At 45.9% G+C, this 27225-nt stretch overlaps 1 protein-coding gene across 2 annotated transcripts in view; it reads right to left on the bottom strand.

Annotated features, from left to right (window-relative positions):
• Nucleotides 1–2448: 2448 nt before the first annotated feature.
• Itgal (integrin subunit alpha L) overlaps nt 2449–27225 on the bottom strand; it is a 43510-nt gene continuing 18733 nt past the window's right edge. Inside the window, exons 15-31 of one of the 2 annotated variants that reach the window (XM_027948764.3) lie at nt 27094–27224; nt 24733–24893; nt 24493–24644; nt 22154–22243; nt 17940–17996; nt 17773–17843; nt 17123–17264; nt 15215–15325; nt 14742–14821; nt 14564–14650; nt 12859–12934; nt 8855–8968; nt 8563–8619; nt 7893–7991; nt 7400–7495; nt 6675–6785; nt 2449–4130 (exon numbers count right to left, since the gene is read on the bottom strand). In XM_027948764.3, coding sequence (XP_027804565.3) covers nt 3960–4130; nt 6675–6785; nt 7400–7495; nt 7893–7991; nt 8563–8619; nt 8855–8968; nt 12859–12934; nt 14564–14650; nt 14742–14821; nt 15215–15325; nt 17123–17264; nt 17773–17843; nt 17940–17996; nt 22154–22243; nt 24493–24644; nt 24733–24893; nt 27094–27224 — 1806 coding nt within the window. In that variant the 3' untranslated portion in view covers nt 2449–3959. The remainder of the gene's footprint in view (nt 4131–6674; nt 6786–7399; nt 7496–7892; nt 7992–8562; nt 8620–8854; nt 8969–12858; nt 12935–14563; nt 14651–14741; nt 14822–15214; nt 15326–17122; nt 17265–17772; nt 17844–17939; nt 17997–22153; nt 22244–24492; nt 24645–24732; nt 24894–27093; nt 27225) is intronic. The other variant, XM_027948765.3, reaches the window with a different exon arrangement.

Here is a 27225-nt window from a genome sequence, read left to right as displayed (position 1 = left end):
GCTACATCCCCAGTGTCCTAAATATTTTCAATCCACAATTAGTTGAATTGGCAGATGTGATAAAGTTTGTGGATAAAAGGTCCATTGTATATAAAAGCAGATCAAATAAGGGTGAGGATTTAGGTGATCACACTCCACCCTTCTCTTCTATGACAGCTCCTGAGAAACTTCCAGAGTAGGGGGAAAAAAAAAAAAAAACCAGAAAGGGCAGGTTTCTTTCCCAAGATCACACAGCAAGCTAATGGGAGAACTCGAACTCCAGATTAGGTCTCTCTATTTGGCTTTCTGCTACAGCCTGCACAAGGAAAACCATTGCCATCCACTACCATTAGTAAGCATATATGGGCTAGGAATAGTGCTAAGCAGTTTGCAAGTGTCATCTCATTTAATGCTCACAGGAGCTCTGAAGTATACATATAGTTTTTATTGCCATTTTACAGATGAAAAAAACAAGTCCCAAGGACACATCTAGGAGGCAGCAGAGCCTGAATTCAAACCAGATCTGACTGAAGTTTGACTATTTTCCTTAACAATATTAAGATGTTCTTTGTTCACTCTCTCTTGAAAATACAGCATTTTCTAGTTATGATTTGCAATGACATATATCATTATTCTGATGGTTCATGTGGAATATGGGCTTGGATGTTCTTATGTTTTAACTTTTTTTTCCATTTTTAACTTCTAATTTAATAAATAACAATAGATATAACCCATATAAAAATGGTTCTTTGGAGAATCCTCAATAGTTTTAAAAGCATAAAAGAATCCTCATATTAAGTACCGCAGAATTAGACACTTATGGAACAGCCCCTTGTGCCAGCCCTGGGGAGGAGCGGGTGTTGCTAAGACACAAATGAGGCTTTATCCTCCTTGCAGGACCTAACAGTTTGGAGAGAAGCCTGCTCAGAGGCAGCGTGATGGGCCCCAGTGAGGAGGAAGCTCAGTGCTGATGGAATCGAGTGAATGAAGAAAGCTCAAGTGCTTTGAAGTAAGGAAAATCGTATCGGACAGAAAAGAGGTAGAATCCAGGTGTGGTGGTGTGTGCCCATAGTCCCAGCTATTTGGAAGGCTAAAGTGAGAGGATCACTTGAGTCCAGAAGTTCAAGGCCATCCTGGGAAATATAGGGAGACCCCCATCTAAAAACAAAAAACAAAAAAAAAAAAAGAAAGGAAAAGGAGAGGTGGAATGAGCATTTTGTGTAAAGTCATAAAGGCAGAGAAAGGCAAGTAGGGAGGACCAGTTAGAAGAGATTCCTAGATGCAAATGATGGCAGTTCTCATCCTGAAATGAGACTTGCTTTTTTGGTTCCAGACTCGATGAAAACAATCTTTTTTTTTTGTGTGTGTGTGTGTGTGGGTGTGTGTGTGCAAGTATGTCTCAAAATCTCACCTCCTCAGAGATACTTCCCTGACCACCCATGGCCTTCTGCATCACTCCCTAACCTGTTATCCTGCTTTCTTTTCTTCCTAGCCCTAATCACTACCTGAAGTCACCGTACTATTTTCCCACTGGAACAAACTTCTTGAGAGCAGAGATTTGCCATTTTCATCACTAAATCTTCAGATCCCAGGACAGAGCTGGACACAAAGCCCTCAAGACCCACTGAATGAAAAGAACCTGACTTACCTTTCATGAGCCCTACAGATCATTTCATGTGCTGTTCTTAGTTCTGTGATATTCTGGGCAGTTAAACATTTTCTCCACTCTGGGAAAATGGGTCTCAGTTCTTCCTTTCTGCTATCTTGTTTATGGGCCAGCCCCAGGTTCTTTGGGGGCTTGACCAGGAGAATGGGTGGTGAGGTTGGAGAGGCTAGGAGGCTTTGAATGACCATCTTGGGTCTTGCATGCCAGGCTTGGGAATGTTTATGTCATCTTCTCTAGGCAGAAGGGGGCAGTCACTGCCTGGGGAACCAAAATATTGCACCATGTTCTCTCTTCCCAGTGCTAGACCAGGAGCTGATCCTAGTCACTCAATATTTCCTTGGGGTCCTATTGAGCACAGGAAGACAGCAATGACTGGCCCCCTCTTTCTCCTCTAAAGGAGGTACTTGAGGGCCATACCTCTTCCATCCTTGCTCTAAATAAAAGATGAGGAAGGTGTGGGGGATCACTGAACCCAGGTCTCAAGCATGCACAAACATACCACTGAGTCCTTTTCTAATGTTTATTTTGAAACAGGGTCTCACTTTGTTGCTCAGTCTGGCCTTGAACTTGTGACCCTCCTGTCTTAGCCTCCCAAGTAGTTGGGATTACAGGCATGCACCATTATTACTGGATTATACTCCCATCTTAATAAATTATCAAATGCCCCTAACCTTGTCTACCTTTTCTCTGATTCAGTCTTTCCCCCCGCCCCACCTTTGTCCTTTGTGGTGCTGGGGATTGAATCCAGGGCCTCATGCATTTTAGACAAGTGTTCTACCACTGAGCTACACCACCAGTCTCTCTCCTTTTTTAAAAAAATATTTATTTTTTAGGTGTAGATGGACACAACACAATTCCTTTATTTTTATGTGGTGCTGAGGATCGAACCCAGGTCCTGCTCGTGCTAGGGGAGCACTCTACCGCTGAACCACAATCCCAGCCCCTCTCCTTCTCTTTTTAATAAAACCTACAAGGTCAGGCACAGATCAGTATCTAAGGGTCACCATGGTAAAAGAAAAAAAGAGGGAGGATAAGAAGGAGGGAAGGGGAGAGAGAGAGAGAGAGAGAGAAGGAGAGAGTCACAGAGAAGGAAGAGGCAGAGCTGACCATTTTGGTTCCTCTTAGGGAGAACTGCAACCTCTTAGGTTGAAAGGGGAATGTTTATCTAATTGAACCAGTCCGGAATGTTGCACCAGCACAAAAACATGACAAAACTGGACCTAATCTCACATTTACTGGGCAAATATGTACAGGCACTGTGCTTGGTGGCAAGACACCAGTGGAACCCATTCCATTTTGAGCTTGGCTTTCCTCTGAGCAGGCACTGTGGAACCAGGAGAGGGGCAGAACCTGTGAAGGCTGAGCCTTGACAGGGTTCCCAAGGGCCTGTCCAAACATTTTCTGTATCTTTCCATAGGTTCCATCATGAATTTAATGAAATTGTGACAAACACCTGCTGTGTGCCCTACCCTGAGATAGCATCAGTGATTCTAAGGTGAATGGGGACAGTTACGCACTCCTTACATTCATGGAGTTCACTATTTGAGAGATTGAAATTAAATAAATCATTAAGCAGTGAACACATACAACCTGGGGGACAAGGAACAGGTTCAGACCGGTGTAAGTGTGGACAATGTAGAGCTGGATTGAGCCAGGATGGGGGCTGCCTTGAGGAAATGACAAGTAGGCAGAGATCTGAAGGGTAGGAATGTTCCAGGCACAGGGGGCTGTCTGGGCAGATGCAGCAAGAGAGGAAGGAGTTTGGCAGCCAAGAAAGGCTGGAATAACAGAAGCCTAGAAAGGGAGGTAGGACATCTCCAGAACTGTAGGGACCCAATTCTGCAAGATCTTGAAAGTCTTCTTAAGGAAGGTGGTCTTTGACATTTGCTATAGCAATGCAGTTACACGGATCACATTTGTTCTCTGGCAACAGAATGGGGGGGGGGGACTAACACTAGAAGGAGAGAGTATAGGGGCAAGTTCTGGGAATCCGAGGCCTCTGGACATTCAAGGGCAAAGGAGAAGGCCAGAGTATCACTAGGTTCTGAGACTGCGGTTCAAATTTAAATTTCAATTTAAATTAGATATTCTCTTCCAGGGGAGAAAACTAAGACAGGCTGGTGGGAGCCAGGACCATCTGAGGACCACAAGGCCTCACCTCTGTAGATTCTCACCGTGAATCTGCAGAAGAGACAGGCGGGAATGAGATCCATGCTCAAAACCAGGAAACTGAGGCCTGCAATGCAGGCAGAGGCTGACTAGCCCCAGGCATCTTAAGTCCAGTTCTGGGTCCTCTGTGCATCAAGCCTGGACCTCAGTCCTTGTCACCTCCATCCTGGGCCTCCTCTCCCTGGAGGGGCTCTAAACAATCCAGATCCATGGACTTTTCCTGAGATGCTTCTCCAGAGTCTTCTCCAGCGATTCCATTTGGAACATTTCCATCAGCTTCCATCTTCTCCTTCAGGTTCCGTTTGAAGAATCCAACCTGAAGGAAGACAGATATTTAGTGAGCAAAAGTCCAGGCAGCATTTTGGACCAGTCAGTTCCAACAACATGTGAAGACACTCTGTCATCTGAAAGCTTGGTTCTTTGGTGGGGGAAAATATATGTACATATAAATCTTGAAAAAACTTTTTTGTGTGTTGGGGAATGTAACCGAGGGGCTCACACATGCTAAGCAAGTGCTTTACCATTGATCTACATGCCCAGCCCTTCATACTGTTTGTTTGTTTTGATACTGGGGATTGAACCCAGGGTGCTTTACCACTGAGTCACATCCCCAGCCCAATTTTTTTTTGTTTTAGTTGTTGATGGATCTTTATTTTATTCATTTATTTTAAATGTGGTGCTGAGAATCGAACCCAGTACCTCATGCATTTGAGGCAAGTGTTCTACCACTGAGCCATAACCCTAGCCACCCCTAGCCCAATTTTTATTTTTTTATTTTGAGACAGGGTCTTGTTAATAGCCCAGGCTGGTCTTGAACTTGTGATCCTCCTTCCTCATCCTCTTAGGTTGCTGGGACTATGGTGTGTGCCACCCTGCCTGGCTGGAAATACTTTTAAAAGCTTTAAGTTTAGTAGTTCACTCTTTTTTTCTGCAGTGCTGGGGATTAAACCTAGGGCCTCATGAGTTCTAGGCAAGCACTTTACCATTGAGCTACAGTACAGCTACATCTCCAGCACTAGTAGTTCATTTTTTGGCTCATCAAAATGTCATGTTTCAATCTTTTAAATGAGTGTCTTTTTTTCCTCCCAGCGCTGGGGATTGACCCATGGCCCCCCATACACTAGGCAAGTGCTATTCCCCAGCCCATTGACCAGTTATTTGACAGTATTTAGTAACAAACATGAAGAGCCAACACTTATATAGTGCTTATTATATGTACATACTTGTTGAAAGCTCAAAACATACATATATTTTCCCCAGTGCTTTCACTTCTAGGAATTAAGTCTAAAAAATATTTGAAAGAATGTGCAAGGATATTGGTAAAAAGAGTCTTTGACACATTGGTTAAAACAGACGGGAATGAGAAGCAATCCAAATGTTCATTGCTCATCAATAGGGAACTTGTTTAATCTTGGTGACTTGGGAGGCTTAGACAAGAGGATCATAAGTTCAAGGCCAGCCTGGGCAACTTAGCAAGACCACATCTCAAAATATTGAAAAACAAAACAAAACAAACAGACAAACAAAAAACAAAGAGGGCTGGGAGACTCAGTGGTAGAGCTTCTCTGGGTTCAATCCCCAGTATGAGAAAACTAAAAAACAAAATAGGAACTTGTTAAATAAAAAATGGGACATCCAGATATTAGAAAACTAGCCAAGTTCAAAAGCAGGAGGTAAAGCTGACGAACATCAAGATGTAGTATCAAGTAGATACCAGGCACAGTGGCGCACGCCTGTAATCCCAGTGGCTTGGGAGGCTGAGGCAGGAGGATTGCAAGTTCAAGGCCAGCTTCATCCCTTAGCAAGGCCCTAAGCAACTTAGTGAGATCCTGCCTCAAAATAAAAAGTAAAAAGAGCTGGGGGCTGGGGGAATGTGACTCAGTGGTAAAGCACCCCTGGGCTAAATCCCCAGTACTCCCGCCCCCGCCAAAAAAAAAGAGAGAGAGAGAGAGAGAGAGTGTGAGTGAGTTAAGTGGAAAACACAAGCTCCCAAGAAGTCTTTATAGTATTACTCCATTTGTGTTCTTCACCTATACACACATAAAATTTCTCTTGTCTCTTTGTTAAAATATTTTTTAGTTGTAGATGGACACAATACCTTTACTTATTTATTTATTTTTACGTGGTGCTGGGGATCCAACCCAATGTCTCACACATGTGAGGCAAGCGCTCCACCACTGAGCCGCAACCCCAGCCCTCTCTTTTCTCTCACACTCACATGCACACATATATTAACAATGAAATCAGAATTTGAAGGAATAAAAACAAAATGGGAGTTTATGACAACCCTCCGGGAATGCAATTAGAGAGAAATTAGAGAGAAACTTTGATTTTCTGTGCTCTCTTTTCTGTAATATTTGAGGTTCTTTACCTGGATCATATGCCCTTCACTCTTCATCTCTATCTTCTAGTCATTTTTCAAATCCCAACAAATGCCACCTCTCTTAGGAGGACTTCCCAGGCCCTCCCAGCCTGAGTGAGGTCCCTGTATGACAGGTTCCAGAGTACACAGGTCCCCAGTGTGGCACTCATTATGCCTTCCCTTTGGGAAGACAGGGACCATATTTTGGCATATGCCTCTGTACTATGGGACTTGGCACCAGGAGGCCCTGCTACATGGGCATCCTTGTCCCTCCTTTCTAGGGTACCTAGTCCTGGCTCTGCCAGTGCTGGACTGAGCAATAGTGGGAAAAAACCTCACATGCTCTTTGGACCTCAGTAGCCTTATCTGCAGAAAGAGGAGATAAGTTGACACCTTTTCTGGCTCTAATGCTCCCTGAACACAGTGGTCTCCTCCCTGGCTCCTGCCAAAGGGCACCCCCCAGTCTTGGCAATGCCCATTCCTCTCAGAAGTTCTTACCTTGTATAACGCTGCGAAAATTAGTAGCAGTAGTAGCAGCCCTCCAATGCCACTCAGCACATACAGATAGAGCATCTCCTTTTCGTAAACCACGTCGACCTTCATGAGGACCTGGGGGAGGAGGGGCAGCTGAGTGCAAGCCTTCCCATCCCTAAAAGTTCCCATACCACCCAGTCTCCAGTCTCACCATGTCCATCTGGGCTTATTGGAGCACTGGACTCTGGCTCCAGACCCCCTCTCTCAAATGTGTCACCCACTATAGTCACCACAGTGGCTAGGTCAACCTACAACCTACAACCTACATATAAGTCTTCCCAAAGACTTATATGGCTTCCCATTAGCCCCAGCACACAGTGCCAGAATCTCAGCTCAGCATTCAAATCTGAATCTGGCTTCTGCTTCTGCTTTAAGATTCATCTGTGGGGCTGTCTACACTTCTTGGTCCCCCGCCTTCTCTGATCACTCCCTGAACCTTTGTACTGCTCTGAGCACCCTCTCTATGTTCATTGCTGGGTTGGGGACCCTTTGCTAAACTGCCATCTGATTGATCTTTAGCTGACACCTGAGTCTACCTTATCTCAGAGGGGTGACCTTGGGGTCTGCTTGCACCCAAGTGGGGTGGGAAATTCCCCAGGGCAGATGGCTTTGACTGGGGTTGTGGGTGTGTGTACCTGGCCTGAAAGCCCTCTGCTGCCTGTTCCTGGGACTTCTAAGTGGGTAGATACCTGGGCCATGGAGGCATTGCTGCCATACAGGTGGAAGTGCTTGCTGCTATTGAAGGAGATGGAGAGCGAGCTGCAGAGGCTGAACGTGGTAGAGGCCTGTTGGAAGGGTGGGGAGGCATCAGGACCAGGAGAACAAGGACGGAGAACTCACTGACTTCTGCCCCCACTTTAACACAAAGGGGAGAAGAGGGGAGTGGGACCAGTGGGGTGACCCTCCTCTACCCAGTTCTCTACCATGGGCACCTCCTCATTGCTGGAAGGGAGGTTTTTCCCATAAAGAACATCCCCTTCCGTAGACTCACAAAAACAGCCCTGCAAATATCAAGCAAATCATAGTTCTCTTTCATCTGCAACTGTCTAAACTTGGGGAATTTTTCATCCAGACAGAAAGAAAAATAGAAGTAGACTATTTGGGGGAGTTCCCATGCACTACCACCCACCGAGGCTCCTAGGCCCTGACTACTCCCCATCACCAGTTTTGAGTAGATGGTACCTCAATCTCGCCCACCAGCTCCACGGTCCCGGTAACATGGACGAGGATCTCCTGACTGAAGACAAATGGGCAGTGGAACTGGACTCCTGGGAGACAAGGCTGACGGGGTCAGGAATACAGGGGTATCAGAGAGGGCTATTGTCCCTTTGCATACTACCCAACCGCAGACTGATTTCTTTCTTTCTTTTTTTTTTTTGTACCAGAGATTGAACCCAGGGGGCTTTACCACTGAGCTACACCCCTACCCCACCCCCATTTTTGTGGTACCAGGGATGAACTCAGGGGTTCTCTACCACTGGGCTGGGCTATATCCCCAGCCTTTCTTATTTTTAAAGTTTAAAAACATTTAAATTTGTTTTCTTTCCCTTGCTATTTCTTTTTTTGGGGGGGTGGGGGAGCAGTACAGGGGATTGAACCCAGGGGTGTTTAACGACTGAGCCACATCCCCAGCCCTATTTTATATATATTTCATATTTGTAAAATTTATAAATTTATATTTATTTATTTACATTTTCGATTCATATTTTATTTAGAGACAGGATCTCGCTGAGTTGCTGAGAGCCGGTTCTGAACTTGCGACCCTCCTGCCTCAGCTTCCTGAATAACGGGGTTACAGGAGTGCACCACTGTGCCTGGCCCCAGCCCAGTTTCTTAGCTCACATGCTCATACCTCAGCTGCACTGGGCAACTTTCTCAGTTCCTCACGATGGCAGGAGACAGGAGGATCCTAGGAATGAAGATGTGGGGTCTCCAGTTGGTCTGGGGCCTCTTTCCACCCGAGTAAAGACATTAGCATTCTAGTTTTCTTCCCCCACTGGCCCTTAGTTATTTTAGACATCACTGAGTCTATGGGACTTGGATCCCTCCATTCTCACCCGCTTCCCATATCCAGCTCCAAGCTTTGAACCCAGGACAAGTTCACCCACAGGCCTGGGCAGCCCCCTTCTCCGGGCAGCACTCACCATCTGCACGTGCCACTGGTGTGTGATGGGCCCCTCGCTGTGAGGCTGTGGCACTCCAACCAAGGCCTCTAGGGTTGGCATGTTGTGATCATGAACAGAAGGCTGGATCCTCACCTGGCATAGAGGACAGGGACTTCAGAGACTGAATACCAACCACGCCAACTGCCACTCCACCCAAGTGCCCTGCAGTCCTCACTGGATGAGTCCACTATTTGTGGGCACTGGGCACTGATGACCCACACCTGGCCTGCCCTCACAGCTTTTCAGTGTGGCTTCTCTGCTCTTCACATGGCAAACCCTCACACACCTGCTAGGCCCTGCCCCATCATCATCTCTGAAGGTTTTACTGCTGCCCCAAAGAGAGGGCAGTTTCCTCCTCCTGTGTCCCACAGCACTGGTCATCCCTGGCAGGATGGCAAAGTGTCTGTTTCTGTGTCTCAAACTCCACTAGACCTTGAACTTCCTGACTACGGAGGCAATGTCTTATTTCATCTCCTATTCCTTATTGCTTGACATGGTGTCTAGTACGTAACAGGCTGAAAAAAAGGTAGTTTTGTGCTTTTGTTTAGGTGCTGGGAATTGAACTCAAGGTCCTGCACATGCTAAAGTATATGTTCTTACCACTGAGCTAGCCAACCCCAGCCAGAAAAGTAGGGTGTTTTTTTTTGGGGGGGGGGATCCTGGGAATTGAACCCAGGGGCTTTACCACTGAGCTATTGATAAACCTAGCCTAATTCATTCTTAAAATTAGGAGCCATCTTGTCAAAAGTTATAAAAGAATCATTTCTGTTTTCTGTAAAATATTAGGATTTCTATTTGGCCTGGCCATATTTTGATGTTTTAAACTGGCTTGGAATGCCTGCCCGCGCCTTGAACTCACCCAGGCCTGGCTTTCCCTGAACAGATAACAACCCCCTCTGAAACCTTAGTGACGCCTCATAAATTCTGGCTTTCCCTGGCCAGATAACCACCCTCTCTGAAACGCTAATGGCCCCTCATAAATTCTGATGTTGGGATTTAAATTTACTCATTAACTTGCTACCTGCCTTTGTATTATGCTTGTCAAAATCCTGTTATCTGTAAGTTCTCAAGACAACCCCCTTTTGCAACTTTTTGTGCTATAAAACTGTGCCTAGATAGCTGGAGTGCTGTCTTCTATCCCATTGATTTCGGGAGAGGGACTGTCCCAGCTAGTCAGAATTACAAGCTTGCTTTAATTTGATTTAAAATTGGAGTCGGTGGTCTTATCTTTGCATCGTGGTTTAACACTACATCCCCAAATCTTTTTTTTTTTTTGAAACATGGTTTCATTAAATTGCTTAGGGCCTCACTAAATTGCTGAGGCTGGTTTCAAACTTTCAATCCTCCTGCCTCAACCTCCTAAATCTCTAAGATTATAGGCAGGAGCTGCCTGGTTTAGATTTAGGGTGTCCCAAATAAACTCAGGTATGAGACAATGCAAGAGAGTTTAAGGTGAAATAATTGGGTTATGAGAGCTTTAACCTAAACAGTGCATTAATCCACTGGTAGGGATTACTGTGGTAACAATAGGCAGGCAGGGTGTGGCTGGAGGATGTGGTTCACTGAGGGTGTGCCTTCAGGGTATATATTTTGTCCTCGGTGAGCAGAGCACTCTCTGCTTCCTGATTGTCAGGTCCTGGATTGCTTTCCTTTTTTCTGCCTTGATCTTCTGCCTGATCTTGGGCCCCAGGACAGTGGAGTTGGCGGTCTACTGACTGAGACCTCTGAAACCGTGAACCCTAAATCAACTTTTCCTTCTCCACTTTGATCTTGTCTGGTCTTTTGATCACAGCACCAAAAAATGCTGACTAAAATATCTGGCTTTTATTTAATTATTTTATTTTATTTTACTTTTTAGGTCCTGGGGATTGAATATCTAAATCCACTTTACCATTGAGCTATATCCCTAGGCCTTTAAAAAAAATTTTTAAACTTAAATTTAAATTTGACACCAAGTGTTAAGTTGCTGCTGGTCTTGCTAAATTGCCCAAGCTGGCCTTGAACTTGTGATTCTCCTGCCTCAGTGTCCTGAGTTGCTGGGATTATAGGGATTATAGGTGTGTGCCACCAGGACCAGCTCTTGAATGCTTTTGTGTGACGTAGGCAAGCTACTGACCTGTCTCAAGCTACTCGTGCTGGTGCTGGAGACCCAGAATGCATAAAAAAGTGACACAGAAGTGGCACCAATATGTCTCAGGGAGGTCAAGCAAGGAAATATATATCCAGTATGAAGGGTTCTATTGTTATTCATTCAACAAACATTGGTGGGCACTTAAAATATCAGTTAAAGTAACTCGAAAAGGCCTAATGTCAGAGGCAGCAATTGAACTTAACTATGAGAGTCTGCCAGGGTTTTCATAGGTAAAGATGGGAGGGTATCCAGAAGGAGAAGATACAGAGAGTCAGAACTATACCAGGTGAGTGTGATTGGTTGGAGAGTGGAAAGGAGACATGGGGAGAATTCTGCCATCATATTGGGATCCAACTATGGGACCCAGAAGGCCTGAGCATGAGGAGTCACGGTACTATCAACTAGGTGATGGAGAATCATGGTGGTAGCTGAGGAAAGAGTAGATTGTAAGATGCATAGAATGGAAGAAGTTCAGAAAGGCAGGTCAGGCCCCATGTAGGGCCTGTCTCAAATTTTTAATATTTATTTTTTAGTTTTTTCGGCAGACACAACATCTTTGTTTGTATGTGGTGCTGAGGATTGAACCCGGGCCGCACGCATGCCAGGCGAGCACGCTACCGCTTGAGCCACATCCCCAGCCCCTCAAATTTTTTAAATTTTTAATAACTCTTAATGCTGGGCTATTTAGGCCTTACTAGCCACATTGAAATTGTATGCAACTTTATTTTATTTTATTTTATTGTGGTGCTGGGAATAGAACTCAGGGCTTAGCATATTATGCTAGGCAAGTGCTCTACCACAGAGCTCTATCTCCCTGTCTGAAATCTTAGAGCCTGTTTCAACAATCCAGATGCAAGAAGATGAGAAACTGAGTCTGAACAGTATCAGGGGGCAAAGAGAAAAGGGATACAGACTATAGAACAGTGGGACCAGGCACAGAGGAAGAGAAATTCATGCAGACTTGGCAATTCTACTTGAGGAAAAGCTGGTGCTTTAAAAGGATTCCGAGCAAGTCAGAGGAAATGCTGACTTAGGGGAAGATGACAAATTTGGCTTGGAACATGTGGAGACCAAAGCTACAAGATAGCAATTGTATGCAAAGTTTACTACACTCCTCTGCACTGTACTGTACTGGATTATATTTATCCTACAAAGTAAAATGAAAATGCTCTTGACTTAGTCAATGCCTCCTACTCCCTTTGAGGTCACCTATAAGGAAACCCTAATTGGGGGTGGTGGGGTGTGGTTGAGGGTTGGGGGTGGGGATCATTGCCCAGCAATGACCATATTGCAGGAGCAATGTCAAATCATGAATTTGGAGGTTTAGCACATGGATTTGGGTATTCAAATGAAAGCCTGAATCGAATCCCTTCCCCTAGGAGCTGGTGTGACCTAGGCAAGGTACTGACCTGTCTCATCTGTTCAATGAGAATGGCAATGATTATCAAATAGGGCCTTACAGGCTGGAGTGGGAGTGACACAGGTGTATGAATAAAGCACCAGTCGCAGAACTTAGGCTTGGTGATGGGCAGGGACCCAGCACCAAGCAAAGTACCTAAAGTAGAACAGCAGTTCATTAAATGCTTGAGCAAAAATATAGGTTCTCTCTCAGAGTCCTTGTTCTCAAGTTCTGATCCCATAATGATATGTCCAGTGGTGGAAAGGAAGTAGTGAGCCTACTGCTGGTGGAATCATTTAAGTAGAGGCTGTGAAGCTCTGTAGGCAGGATGACAGACTTGGATCCACTGAGGATAGACTGTGTCTAATTGGCATGTGCAACCTCCATCCCCAGGGCAGGCCTGAACGAATATGTTCAGGTCTATAAGGACCCTTCCCCCTTTGAGGTTCATACCTGGTAGATGTGCTTGACTTGGTGAATCTTGGGACCTTTGGGGGTGAAACTGACATACAGTGTGGAGTTTTCCTGGCTGTAGAGAGAGAAGAGCAGAAATTGAGGGTGGAGGAGATGTCATCCAGAACTCTAGGAAGCCTTTGAACTGTCAGCACGGGGCTAGGGATTACAAGGGCACCATCTCATTGAGTTCTTTGGAAACTAAGGCCAGCCTCTTGCCCAAAGCCCCACAGTGGAGAGATAAGACAGGTGCCTGGTGGGCAGGGCCATGCTTTGGGGGCTGTGTCCTCTGTGCTGAGTGTCACCTCACCAGCGTCTCCCCAATCTTCTGAGCTCTGTTTATCTTGATAACCATGTCAACCTCTGCACCCCTCCCCCGCCCCATGCTTCCAGTGCATGTGGCTGGCTCTTCCTGACATCTCTCTGATCCTGATGCTACTACTCAGAACCCGTCCATGGCTCCCTGCTGCCTGGGAGGATCAGGTCCAAGCTCCCATATCCAGACTGCCTTCCTCTGCTCCCCTGCACACACCTGCCCTTGGTGGCACCTGCCCAGTCCCTATTCCCAACATGGGTCCCTCTACCTTCATCCCTTTGCCTATGCTATGATCTTTGCCTCCTTTCTGGCCCTTTCCAAATTGCCCCATCCTCCAGACCCCAGTCCAAGTCTCATCTTCATCAATCTTTCGCCTCTCCCCCACTTACCCTGACCTTGACTGGCTCATAATTTCATATCAAGTTGGAATTTATGGTCAAAAGTATCAGAGACCTGAACTCAGATACTGCACCTGTCCTTATCTCACTGAGCCAATCTGAAAAAGCCCCTCAACTTTTCTAATCTTCTTCTCTATAAACTAGAAAGTCCAACTAGAGTTCCCCGTGAGTCCTTCCTGCCCCAGCATTCTAAGATTCACTGGTTCTAGGGGTGCAGGAGTTTGGTTTCTCTGGCTTGACTGTAAGCTCCCTGAGGGCAGGGGTCATGGTGGGGACTTTAATCTCTTCCAGCACTGCTGAGCCCAGGAAGAGAGAGACTCTAGCACAGCTAATACCAGCTAACAGAGCCAGACAAAGTTGAGACCCTGGCTCCAGTGCTTCCTGGCTATATGACCTTGGGCAAGTGCCTTTCTTCTCTGAGCCTCAGTTTGTTTATTAGTCGAATGGAGAGAGAGGTACAGCTTCCCCATGGAGGTGTCAAAAGCTCCAGGGAAAGCAAACAGCCACGCAGTGCCTCTGGCATAGCATCTGACACCAGGCAGCTTGCTGTGGAGTTTTAAATTCCATCAATTAATGCTGACCTGAGTTCTTAGAGGACCCTCCATTTTTGGAACGTGGAAAACCACAGGGGTTGTGGCTGGGATCAGTTCTAATTACTGTGCTGCCCCAAGCTCTAGAAAAGGAAGAGAAGCCAGGCACAGTGGCATATGCCTATAATTCCAGCAGCTTGGGAGGCTAAGGCAGGAGGATCTCAAGCTTGAGGCCAGCTTCAGCAACTCAGAGAAACGGTATCTCAAATTAATAAAAAGAACTGGGGATGTAGCTCAGAGGTAGGGCACCTCTGAGTTCTATCACCAGAATCAAAAAAGAAAAAAAAAAAAAAAGAAGAAGGAAAGAAAATTAAGGGTGCGTGGGCGGGGAGCTCATGGGCATCAAGACTGGGTGGGGAGGCTGAGGTGGAGTGGGGTCAACACAACACAGAAGGACTCACTCCTTGATGAGCACGTTGACGGGGTACAGGACAGGGATGCTGGTGGTGGCCGAGTTGTCCTCCAGGAGGAGCGGGTCCTCATTCTCACTACATCAGGGCAAGGCAGAGGGAGTTAGATGGGCTTGGCCAGGCCTGGGTGGTGGCGATGCTGGCAGGGGCCCTCTGAGGACCTGCTCACCAGTTTACAGTGGCGTGCAGCTCGACAAAGTCCTCCCAGGAGCTGTTCAGCAGCATATTAAACATCACCTGGATACCAACCTAGCAGGGAAGGACAGGGGGCCTCAGGAGCAGTCTGAGCACCTCATGGCCCCCAGCATAGTCACCACGACTGCAGTGACCACCACAGGTGCTCACTACATCCCAAACACTTGGCTAAGCATTTCATCCCCATTGTACAGGTGAGAAAACCAAGGATCCAGATGGTTCAGTCTTGTGTCCATGGTCACAAAACGAATAACCCAGTCCCAGTTTGTCTGCATCCAAGGTCCAGGTTTTCTAATGTGACAGAGAACAGCTCCTACACATGCCCCCTGGGGTAGGGATTGGCTTCCTGGCTAATCACCTGCCCCCTTCCTCAGAGCCAAAGTCTACCTCCCCTCCTCCAGCTCAGGGCCCCCAGGCGGCTGGGTTTCAAGCACACACTTCACTCACCGAGCTGCCTGCTTTGAAGATGGGAGAGCTCACGTTGCACAAAAGGGTCCTGGTCAGGAGTCTGGATTCCTCGGGAAGCTCCTCACAACTCACAGGCATCTGGCTGTGCGGCTGGGAATGAGAAGGGAGACCAGGGGTCAGGGTTCCCCAGGGGTCATCAACCTCCTCCAGGACCCCTGCCCTGTCATAGCACATTCCCAGAGAGGCAGAGCCAAAGAATCAGGGCAGAGTCAGATGGTGGTGTGTGCTGTAGTTTTTTTTTTATCTACCCAGGAATCTGAGGCAGGAGACTGTTAGAGACCAGGAGGTGGAGACGAACCTGGGCAACACAGTGAGCTCCTGTCTCGAAAAAAACAAAAACCAACTCCAAACAAAAACATTATGCTAAGTGAAATAACCCAGACCTAAAGGGCAGAGTCATATTGTGTATATTTAACACCATAAATTTTTTTTTTAAAACATGGGAGGGGGAATAACTATGTGGAGGGCAAAAATGTCAATTAGTTAAAACAAATATAGAAAAAGTACCCAATGTGGGGGTGTAGCTCAGTGGGAGAGCACTTGCATAGCATGCAGAATGCCCTGGGTTCAATCCTTAGTATCACCAAAAAGAAAAAAAAAAAAGAATAAGTACACAGCACTGTGTATGTGTATAAATAAACAGATAATATATAATATACACCTATGTACATATGCATATATGAAACTATATATAGAAAAGTAAAAAGGATAAACACTAAAAGATTAAAGTAGTAATTGGCCAGGCATAGTGGCACACACCCGTAAGCCCAGTGACTCAGGAGGCTGAGGCAGGAGGATCACAAGTTCCAAGGCCAGCCTCGGCAACTTAGTGAGACCCTCAACAACTTGACAAGACTCTGTCTTAAAATAAAAAACAAAAAGGAAAGAAAATGTGGTATATATGCACCATGGAATACTCCTCAGCCATAAAGAAGACTTTATGATATTTGATAGTAAAGGGATGAATCTGGAAACTATCATGCTAAGTGAAATAAACCAATCCCCCTAAAACAAGGGGTGAATATCTTCTCTGATATGTGGGAGCTAACTCACAATGTGGGGAGGGGAAGAACAGAAGTTCAGAGGATTAGACAAAGGGGAATGAAAGGAAAGGAGGGAGGATAGCAATAGGAAAGACAGTGGAAAGAATCTGACATAACTTTCCCATGTACATATATGAATATACCACAGTGACGTACGTCATGTATATCCACAAGACTGGGATGGGTCCTAATTAGAATAAGACATATTCTGTGAATGTATAATTTTATCAAAATGTCTCACTAAAAAGAACCAATAAAAAATAAATAAAAAGAGCCGGGGATGTAACTCAATGGTTAAGCATCCCTGGGTTCAATCCCTCGGACAAAGGGGCGGGGGAAGGGTAGCAATTGCTGAGTTGTAGAAGTACGTATCATGGTCTTCTTTAAACTTCTCTGTAATTTTCAAATTTCCATTGTGATCATATATTGCTCTTATAATAGTCCTTAAAAAGTAAACATTATATGTCAAACACTCCAGGACATTGCTCAAAATCACTCTGGTTGCCTCTACCAGGGAGGCGGATCCATCTCACTCAACTGTACATCTTACTCACCAACTGCATGGGGGACATGGCCCCTGAGTCTCTTCCACATGCTCCTTTTGTATGACCCTCTCACTAACCCCCTGAGTGTCCCCAGTCTCATTTTTGGTTGTGAAATCTGAGGTTCAGAGAGGGTAAACTTTGTACCTCAGATCACAGAGCTCAAGGGGGACCATCAGGCTGGGAACACAGATATGACACTCACTTCCTCCGCTACCAGCTGCTGCCAACTGCTCAGGATGTAGGATGGAGTAGAGGCGGTGGGAATCAGAGCAGCAGGTAGGTGCTGCCCTCAGGCTCACCTTGAGCACCTTCACCTTCCGGAAGGAGAGTCCCCTGGGGAAGCTCAGGTTCAGCTGGACCCAGTAAGCATCTTCTCCCGAGTTATTCAGTGTCCACCCCACAGTCAGACTGGCAGACGGCGTCAGACGCAGGACTGTGGGTCTGAGGGTGAGGGGATCAGGGAAAAGTTATAGGAACCAAGATGAAGGAAATAGGATCGGGGTGGGGACTTTAGAACTGAAAGATCTGTAAAGCCACACAAAATGAGCTCCTATGCACTTGAGTTCTCCACAAGGTACCCGCATTTCTCAGAGGCAGTGTGCAGGGAGAGGGGTGTCTTAAGTCCAGTGTTTTTTCCCAGCACATGGGAGCTGCTGCATCAGAAAGATCGAGAATGAGCCCAGGAGAGCGCAGCGGTGCACAACTGTCATCCCAGCAGTTCCGGAGGCTAAGACAGGAGGATGGCGAGTTCAAAGCCAGCCTCAGCAATTTAGCAAGGTCCTAAGCAACTCACCAAGACCCTGTCTCTAAATAAAATATTAAAAAGGGCTGGGGATGTGGCTCAGTGGTTGAGTACCCCTGAGTTCACTCCTTGGTACCAAGAAAAGGAAAGACACAGACGGAATTGAAGGGAAGGCTGGAGGTGGGAGTGGGAGGAAGTCTTCCAGACCTGTCAGCAGAGGACAGCTCCAGGTTAGCCTCACACTTCTTGTCCTCCCCGCAGTTTTTCTCAAAAGGGATCTGAAAGGCCAAGAAGAAAGGACTGGGAGGCTCTGGCTCCAGACCCAGCAGGAGCCCGACCCCAGGCCTTGGCATCTGCCCCTCCTCCCCTCTTACCTCCTTGGTCTCAGAGTGTGGGGTGGGTCTCAGAATGGGCTGCAAGTCCTTGTCCTGCTGTGCACAGAGGGAGGAGGACAGGGGAGCTCAGTTGAAGCAGCAGGACTAGTAAAGGCGGGGCTGGCCTCACTCTCCAGCCTCAGCCCTCGCCTGTGTGTGCAGCTGTCTGGCGGCAGCTACCTAATGGGAGCCAGAGGCTCAGGGTGACCCGTTCCCTCCTACAGACAAGAAATCAAGGCCAAAGCAGCCTCACCATTTCTTTCTTGACAGGGGATCCTGGCTGCACAGCCCCAGAATTCACCTGCCTGCCAATGGCCCTTTCTTGGGGTTCTCCTCTGCCAATTCTTTCTCCCCCTAGAGTGACTCTCCAGCTCTTAGAAGTTCAAAGCTGATTTTTCCAACATTTTCTGCGTTTCTACTCCAGAGCTGGCCCCATGCTGGTCACTGGTTATACACCAAAGGACAAACAGACATGCTGCCTGTCCTCCTGTTCTGGAAGGAGAAACGCCTCGCTTTTTTAACTATGAGTCAAAGTTATGACCAGACAAGTTCAGGGTATGTTCAGAGCATGGAGAGAGGACTCCTATCTCAGACTTGGGGATCAAGGAAACTTCCTGAAGGAATGCCATTATGACTGAAATCTAAATGCTCTAGTTTAGACCTGAAATGTCCCCCAAAGGCCATATGTTAAAGTCCATAGAGCAACTGGGAAGCGGTGGAACCTCTAATAGGTGGGACCTAGTTGGAGGCAGTTAGGTCACTGCGAGTGTGCCTTTGAAGGAGATATTAGGATCCCAGCCCCTTGTCTCTCTTTCTTTGATGCTGGCAATCATGAGAGTGAATAGGTCACTCTGCTGTGTGCTCCACCATGATGTGGTACCTCACCCCAGGCCCCAAATAACAGGGTCAACGGATCAGGAACTGAAACCTCCAAAACCACAAGCCAAAATAAACGTTTCCTCTTTATAAGTCGATTGTCTCAAGTATTTGTTACAGTAACGGAAAGACGACTGACACATTAAAGGAGGGAGCCAGATGGAGAGAATCGAGAGGAAGAAAGCATAGTGTATACAAAGGCCCAGAGGCAAGACAGACTGTGCTCCTTCAAGGAGCAGAAAGGTACTCAGACTTGCTGGAGCGCCATGCATTGGAAGGGCAGGGAGGCAGAGCAGGGTCCAGGTTCCATTGAGCCTTGTGGGCCATGGTGGAGTTGGGACTTTATTCTAAAGGTAATGGGGGCCCCAGAAAGTCAGCCTCCTCTGACTTCAGATCACCTGCCATGAAATCTCTAGATTCTTCCTTGGGGATCTGGGGTCCTAGTGGTCTCTGCTGACTGCTCCCCATATACCCTCAACATTCACACACAGCTTTCCACCACCCACTTGAGCCATGCGCCAAATGGTAGACCAGACCTTGAACTTGACCAGCCGCCTTTGTGCCAGAAGTGAAGTCCATCTCCCATTTCCTTTGATATCACCACCATACCTTTCCTCTCTTCTCCATCTACCTAAAGTCTACTCATTTTGCAGGACCTAGAACCAATGTCATTTCCTCCAGGAAGTCTTTTTTTGACTTTGACCTCATGTCTCTTTTTCCCTGAGTATTTACGCTACATAGTTTGGCATTTAATTAATACCTACGGCTGAGGCTGCTGGTTGTACCCACATATCCTTCCTCACCTGTTGCTTTTCAAACAGAGCCTCCACTTTTTGTTGGATCACATGGCCTAGTTCCAACCAATGAGATATAAGGGAAAGTATTATGTGGTTTTTGAGGAACCGTTCTTAAAGACATATTTCTTCTGTCTTCCTTGGCAAGGCACAAATGGGATGGGTAGAGTCCATGCAACTTTGAGCACATGAAGGCACAAAGAAGGTGACGAAGAAAGAAGATGAAGAAGCAATTCAGAAGGAACCGAGGATGCTGACTTAGAGAAGGAGTAACTGGATTATAACAGGAAGGCCAAATCCTGCCCTCACTGTTCAGTTAATAAAGTGCTTCAGGAACACAGACACACCCATTCATTTGCCTATTGTTTATGGCTGCTTTGATGCTATAAGGGCAGAACGGAATAGCAACAGAAACCACCTGGCTTTCAATGCCAAGGACATTGATGGTTTGGCTCTTCCCAGATAAAGTCTGGGAAGTATTTGTTACAGTAATGAAAAGATGACGGACACATTAAACTCCTGATTTAGAAACTCAGAACTGCCACACCAACTCCAACCTGTCTTTTACAAGAAAAAGACTTTTTAAAAGGTACTTTCTTTTTTCTTTATGTAGTTGTAGATGGGCAGCATGCTTTTATTTTATTGGTTTATTTTTATGTAGTGCTAAGGCTCAAACCCAGTGCCTCAAGCGTGCTAGGTAAGTGCTCTGCCACTGAGCTACAGTCTCAGCCCCTTAAAAGGCACTTTCTATGTAAATTTCTGTGTTTGCAGCTGAGCTAATTTAATGGCTCTTGGCCTCTGCCCATAATGAATCCAGTTGCCTCTTGGATGATGCACAGACCCCAAGTGCACCAAGTTCAAAGAAGTTCAAAGCTGAACTCTGCAGCTTACTTTCCTGACAAATCTGTGTTCCCATCAGCGTTTCCTTTTGGGGGTGGGCTCCGTCATCCACCCAGATGCAAGTCAGATATGAGTATCATCTTCTGCCTCTCTCCCCACATCTCAGTCTCTGACAATGCTGCTTCTTAAACTCTCTTGAATGCATCTCTTCCTCTCTACTTCCACAGAAAATGCCTTGGGTCAGAGCTTACCATCCCCCAGTGGGACCAATCATTAGAGCAGTCTCCCTGATCCCAGGCTCAAGTCCTTGCAAGCCAGCCTCCTTATGACTGCTGGAATTAGCTTCCTAAAATATCTATATCTACTCCCCGCTTTCCCAACTCTTCTCCATACCGGTCCCACCAAGGGCTTTGATTGTCCCCATATATCTACCTACTGGGTACACATTCTACCCAGGCCTGGTCCAACAGATTAGTTTAGGGGTGTGACTACGGCCAAGGTCATGTCCACAAGATCTCTGCTTTCTACTTGGAGTTGACAAGTAGTGAAGATAACCTCAGACAATGATACCAACACAAAGATAGTAAGTGATGATATGAAGAAAAACAGTTCCTGAATGCCCACCTCTCTACCTGGGGACTTCCCGGTCACCTCTGTAGGCAGACTTTTCTTATCCCCTCAAATCTCTGGTATAGATTGTTGCTGCCCTGAACCTAACTTGACGGTGGCATCATGGCAGTGTGTTGTCACTGCTGATCCCCCAGCTTCTCCAACAGTGGACTGTGAGCTTTTCAATGGTGGAGTCATGCCTATTGATTTCAGTAGAACCAGTGCCCAGAAAAGGTCTTAGCACAGGAAAGGGGCTCAGTCAGCTTTGCTCAGGTGCGTGGTGAGCATCCGGTAGGCAGGGCTTTATTTCTAGTGAGCACACCACCAGTATCTTCAAATCTCAAGTGGGCGGGGTGCTCTGCTGACTGCTGCCAAAAGCCACAGGAACTTGCAGTCAGCAGCGAGAGGCCTCCAGCTCTGGAAGGGGCCTCACAAGGCTGAACTCACCTCATAGGTGGGGAAACAGTCCCAAGGAGGGACAGAACCTGCTCATGCTTGTACCAGGAAAGAAAGCCACATGTTCAGGCTACCAGGCCCAGGTTCTATCCTCTAGACCCAACCAAACCATCCGTTGAGTGCCAAGGATCTCAGAAAAGGACATCAGGCTCTTGGCACTGGGTAGGGGGTGTCTGATCGGGGAATGGAAGGTGGATATTGTTGCCCCCTACTTTTACAACGTCCCAATTTGAACATGCATAGGTGAGAAGGTGCCCTGTTCTTTCACCAATAAGGGACAAGCCTGGGCCCAAAGCTAGGCCTTCTGAACTTCTCTCCCTGGAATTTATAGGTTGAACAGTGTTGGAACCTGGTGTAATCTGGAGCTGATAACTGGTAGGGACCCAGAGCAGATTCACTGAAGGGGACCTGGAGAGTCTATCCATTATCCTCTCCTCTTGAAAGCATCCAGAGTCACTACCCAGGTCCCCCTTATTCCCAGAGCTGTGTTTTGAATTTTTTAATTCCTGCTTGAGTAAGCCATATTTGGTTTATGTTGCTTAGAATCACAAACTCCTATATAATCCAGTGACTTCTTGCTAAATAGAATTTCTTCTCTTCCATATTACCCATTAATGTCCCCAGCCAATCTCTTCTTACCACACTTTGATTCCTCTGTGTCCCTTCTTCTTCCCAAAGAGAGAAATTCAGGGAGACATTGATGGGGGAGATAAGGTCTTGAATGCACACCTGAAAGTGAAAAAAGAGCACAATCTTTGTCCTGAATCTAACATTTCAATTGAGTGCATTTGCATGCCTTGTTTGCATTTTACCAAGAATCAAATGCTAGTAGTTAGTTGTCTAAGACCTTAAAAGAAGTCAACATTTTTTTTCACTGCTTACTAGTAATAAATAAATATGCCATATAGCATATGTTGATATTGTGCTCAGGGTACTTCTCAGCACAAATTTCTAATTGCCCAGCCCCAATTCCATGGAGACATCACTAATCAGTCACAGCACTGTTTGCCATTGAGTCCTAATGAAAGCTACTGAATCTGTCAAACAGTTCTAGGTAGTCATTATCAATGTTTGCACAAGAATATTCTAGAATAAGCTGAGCATGGTAGGACACACCTGTAATTCCACTCATGAGGCTGAGACAGGGGGATTGCTACTTGGAGGTCAGCCTCAGCAATTTAGCAAGGCCTAAGCAACTTAGTGGGGCTCTGTCTCAAAATAAAAAATAAAAAGAGTAGATGTGGCTCAGTGGTAGAGCCTCCCTGGGTTCAAGGTTCAATCTCTAGACACATACACACACACACACACACACCACACACACACACACACACACACACCACACACACACACACCCCAAAAAGACAGAGAGAGAGAGAGAGAGAGACTATTCTAGAATAATAGGACTACCCTAATTCTAGAATATTAGTCCCTTGAGAAGTTTTTTTTTTGTGTGTGTGTATTTTTTTAGTTGTAGATGGACACAATATTTTTATTTTATTTATTTATATGTGGTGCTGAGAATTGAACCTCACACATGCTAGGCAAGCGCTCTACCACTGAACTGCAGCCCCAGTTCTAAGGATGCATTTTAGTGCCACACACATGCTAGGCAAGTGCTCTAACACTGAACTGCAGCCCCAGTTCCAAGGATGCATTTTAGTCGTTTGTAATTACCAGTGCCTGACTACTGGCACTTCACAGGTTGTAAATCATAGTTCTCCTAAAATTCTTACTAATTTTGAGAGGTAGGCATTATTATTTTTATATTCAAAATGAGGAAAATTAGCCTTAAAAAGGTGATCCAATTGCTCAAAGGTCTAGAACATGGAGTGACAGAGCCAAGATATGAATCCACATCTGTCCAAAACCAAAGCCAAGGTCTTTATGCCATCTTCTCTGGCAAATTAAAGTTCAAGTGTTCATCTCTGAGTTGACACTGTTGGAAAGCTACCGGGGGATCATTAAACTATTTGCTTCTACTTTCGGGTTAGACACTCCCCATAATAAAAAATGTAAAACAAACTTCAAAATCTCTTTACCCTAACCCTATCTTCAGCCCTTTCTGAAACATTTAAGAGATATAATAATTTGATGTCAATTCCATTTTTGCACAGGATAGCTATAAGCAAACTGCATTTGAGTATTTCAGTACTTGTTCAAACTAATATAAAAAAAACTTTCTGCAGCCCCATGCAGTGCCTGTAATCCCAGCTACTGGGGAGGCCAAGGCAGGAGGATCATAAGTTCACGGACAGCCTGAACTACTAAGTGAGATGTTGTCGCAAAAAAAAAAGGGACCATAGATGTAGCTTAGTAGTAGATCACTCCTGGGTTCAATCCTAAAAACAAAATAAACAGAGACAAAAACACAAAGAATCTTTTTCTCGGATAGACGTTAATAAATTATTACATGTATCTGACAAATAATGACATACCCTGATGACTGAATGTTCTCTAGTTATTAAAAATATGAAAGAGCTGGGTGCAGTGGTGCACACCTATAATCCCAGAAGCTTGAGAGGCTGAGGCAGACAGAGGTGAAGTTCAAGGCCAGCCTGGGAAACTTAGCAAGGTCCTAAGCAACTCAGCAAGACCCTGTCTCTAAATAAAATACAAAAAAGGGCTGGGGATAGGGCTCAGTGGTAAAGTATCCCTCCTAGTACAAACAACAATAAAAAAAAAAAACTGTGAAAGCTGAGTAGCAGCATGAATATAGGATGTGAGAAAAAAGTAGGGGAAAATGGTGGTAAGTGCATTACAATCATCACCATATTAAAAATGCTATGTGAATATAGTCAGGACCAGAAGCAAATATGCCTAAGGGTGTTATCCCCACTATTGTACAGCATAGGAAATGGTAGTACTGAGGATCAGCATGACTTGTCACCCAGCTGGACAACAGCAGAGCTGAGCTCACACCCTCTCACCACAGTAGGCTCATCCACACCTTTCCAGAACACCAGCACTAGCTCCCTTACCGGGAAGTGAAACCAGAAGTCCATGCAGGACTTGGCTGGGGTAACCAATGTGTTCCCAGTGAGTTCAGGTTTCCCTCCTGGGAACAAACCCCGGCTCCTGGTCCTGTGGCCATCGAGCTGCAGAATGTAGGTGAGATTGGCAACCAGGGGACCTGAGAGGGTAAAAGAGGCAGGAGTTAGACTATAGAGGATCCTGAGGCCATAGCTGGGATTCGGGGCGGGCAGGAGAACAGCACTGACCCTGGAACTTGGGAATGAGAGACTTGAGCTGAAAGCAGACTGTGATGTTGACACCTTCCTTCTTCTTGTGACTGGCTGAGTAGGAGCACTCCACTTCGTGCACTGGGATCTCCGCCGGGGAGAAGGATATCACAGTGATAACGTCTACCACAGGCCGGGAGCTGACAGACAGAAAGCCACCAAGTCTCCCAAAGGACTCTTCTTCCCTAAACTGAACTCTATGTCACTGTCACCTCTCAATGATAACAATGACCATGACAATTAATTAGGCCTCCCTAGTTTGCTTCTGGTAGCCCTGTAACCCATTTTCTATAAAGAAAAGTGAGTTATGTCAGGCTCAGTGGCTCACCCCTGTAATCCCAGCAGCTCGGGAGGCTGAGGCAGGAGGATCACAAGTTCAAAGCCAGCCTCAGCAGATTATTGAGGCCTTAAGCAATTTAGCGAGACACGGTCTCTAAATAAAACATAAAAAGAACTGGGGATGTGGCTCAGTGGCCAAGTGCCCCTGAGTTGAATCTCCAGTACAAAAAAGTGTGAGTTATAAGAAGAGAAATCACAGCAGCTAAGGATGTAGCTCCGTGGTAAAGTGCTTGCCTACCATGTACAAAGTCCTGGGTTTGATCCCCAGCACTACAAAAATAAAAACAAAATGAAAAGAAAAATCATATTGAGCTATTTCCATGCGTATAACTGTCCAATGATGACATGTGATATTTAGAATAAAATTCAGATATTTTACAATCCCAGCCATACTTCCTGTATCACCAATCTTATCTCCCTACTCTTATCTCTAACCCTATGTCCCCTGTTTCTGGGCTGACCACATTCGAGCCACATCAGTCCACTTTTGCCTCCTAGGGCCCTGACACACCCTGGGCTTTCTACACAGAATGCTCTTAACCTAGATTTTTGCAAGCCCAGTTCTTTCTCATCTTTCAATTCCAGGTTCAAATATCACCTTCTCAGAGAGCCTTATTTGGCCATCCAATCTTCAAGAGGCCTCCTCCACTATTTTCTCCCATAGTGTCTTGTTCATTTCTTTCACTACACTTACCACAATTTGTAATTATCTATTTATTTGTTTACTACTTTTTTGCAATACTGGGGATTGAACCCAGGGCTGCTTTACCACTGGACTACACTCCCAGCATGTTCTATTTTTGGTTTTGAGGCAGGTCTCTCAGTTGCCCAGAGTGACCTCAAACTTGTGTTCCTCCTGCCTCACCCTCCTGAGTCGCTGGGATTATAGGCATGAGATACCACACCTGGCTTGTTTAATTTATCATATCTATCACTGCTCAGAAACTCTGGACCCAATGTCGGGCTCATTGTTCAAGACATAGCAGGTGATCAATAAATAGCTACCATCAACACAAAGAGAGGATAAGGCAGAAAATGTCACCACCACTTCAAATGTGAGAAAAGTTAGGTCCCAGAAACCCAGGACACCAGGTCCTGAAGCCATGCCTTTGTCTATCACATGTGTTGCTTCTCTAGGAAGTTTTAGATAGACAGGTCTTCCCTAGGAAGTGTCAGATAGGACTGAGTTCAAATCGGTTCTGTTGCTGAACGGCAGCTGTTGACTTGGAGTAAGACGTGAAGCCTCTATAAACAAAACCCAGCCAATCACAGTGGCACATGCCTGTAATTCTGGGGACTTTAGAGGCTGAGGCTGGAGGATCACTAGTTCTAGGCCAGCCTGGGAAATTCAGTGAGACCCTGTCTCAAAATAAAAAGGGATGGGGGCGCTGGGGTTGTGGCTCAATGGTAGAGCACTTGCTTAGCATGTGCAAGACACTGGGTTCGATTCTCAGCACCACATATAAATAAATAAAGGTCCATTGAGAACTAAAAGAAATATTTTTTTAAAAAAAAGGATGGGGATGTAACTCAGTGGTAGAGTACCCTTGGTTTTTCTTTCTTTCTTTCTTTTTTTTTTTTGGTTGGTGGTATTGCGGATTGAACCCAAGAGGTACTTTATCACTGAGCTACATCCCCAGCCTTTTTTATTTTAGAGATGGGGTTTCACCAAGTTGGTTAGGGACTTCCTAAATTTGTTAAGGCTGGCTTTAAACTTGCAATCCTCCTGCCTCAGCCTCTCCAGCTGCTGGGATTATAGATAAGCATGTACCCCTACACCTGGCTGCAATTCTGCTCAGTAAAGACCGTCCAAAAAAATGAAAGAAAAATAATCACTGCAGATAATTCCTCAGTACAGGGAGAAAAAAATGGAGAACCATCTCCCAGGGTTGGGGTGAAGACCAAATGGGCCAGTGCTGTCAGGCATTCAGCATAGTGCACAGTTCACTACTCAAAGGATAAGAGCTGAAGTTACCAGAGGGACTCAGGAATCCATCTTACCGCAGCACAATCACCTGGCCCTCAGCCCCCACAGCCACATCTGCCAGGCCATCCCCTCCAAGGTCCTTCACCCCATGAATGGAGCGTCCAAACCAACGAATTCCTGAGAACATCTGGGACCCTGCTATACGC

The sequence above is a fragment of the Marmota flaviventris genome, chromosome 19 (genome assembly GCF_047511675.1).
Source record: "Marmota flaviventris isolate mMarFla1 chromosome 19, mMarFla1.hap1, whole genome shotgun sequence".
NCBI lineage: Eukaryota > Metazoa > Chordata > Mammalia > Rodentia > Sciuridae > Marmota > Marmota flaviventris.
The sequence above is the reverse complement of the archived record's forward strand: the minus strand, read 5'-3'. Positions and strand labels throughout refer to the sequence as shown.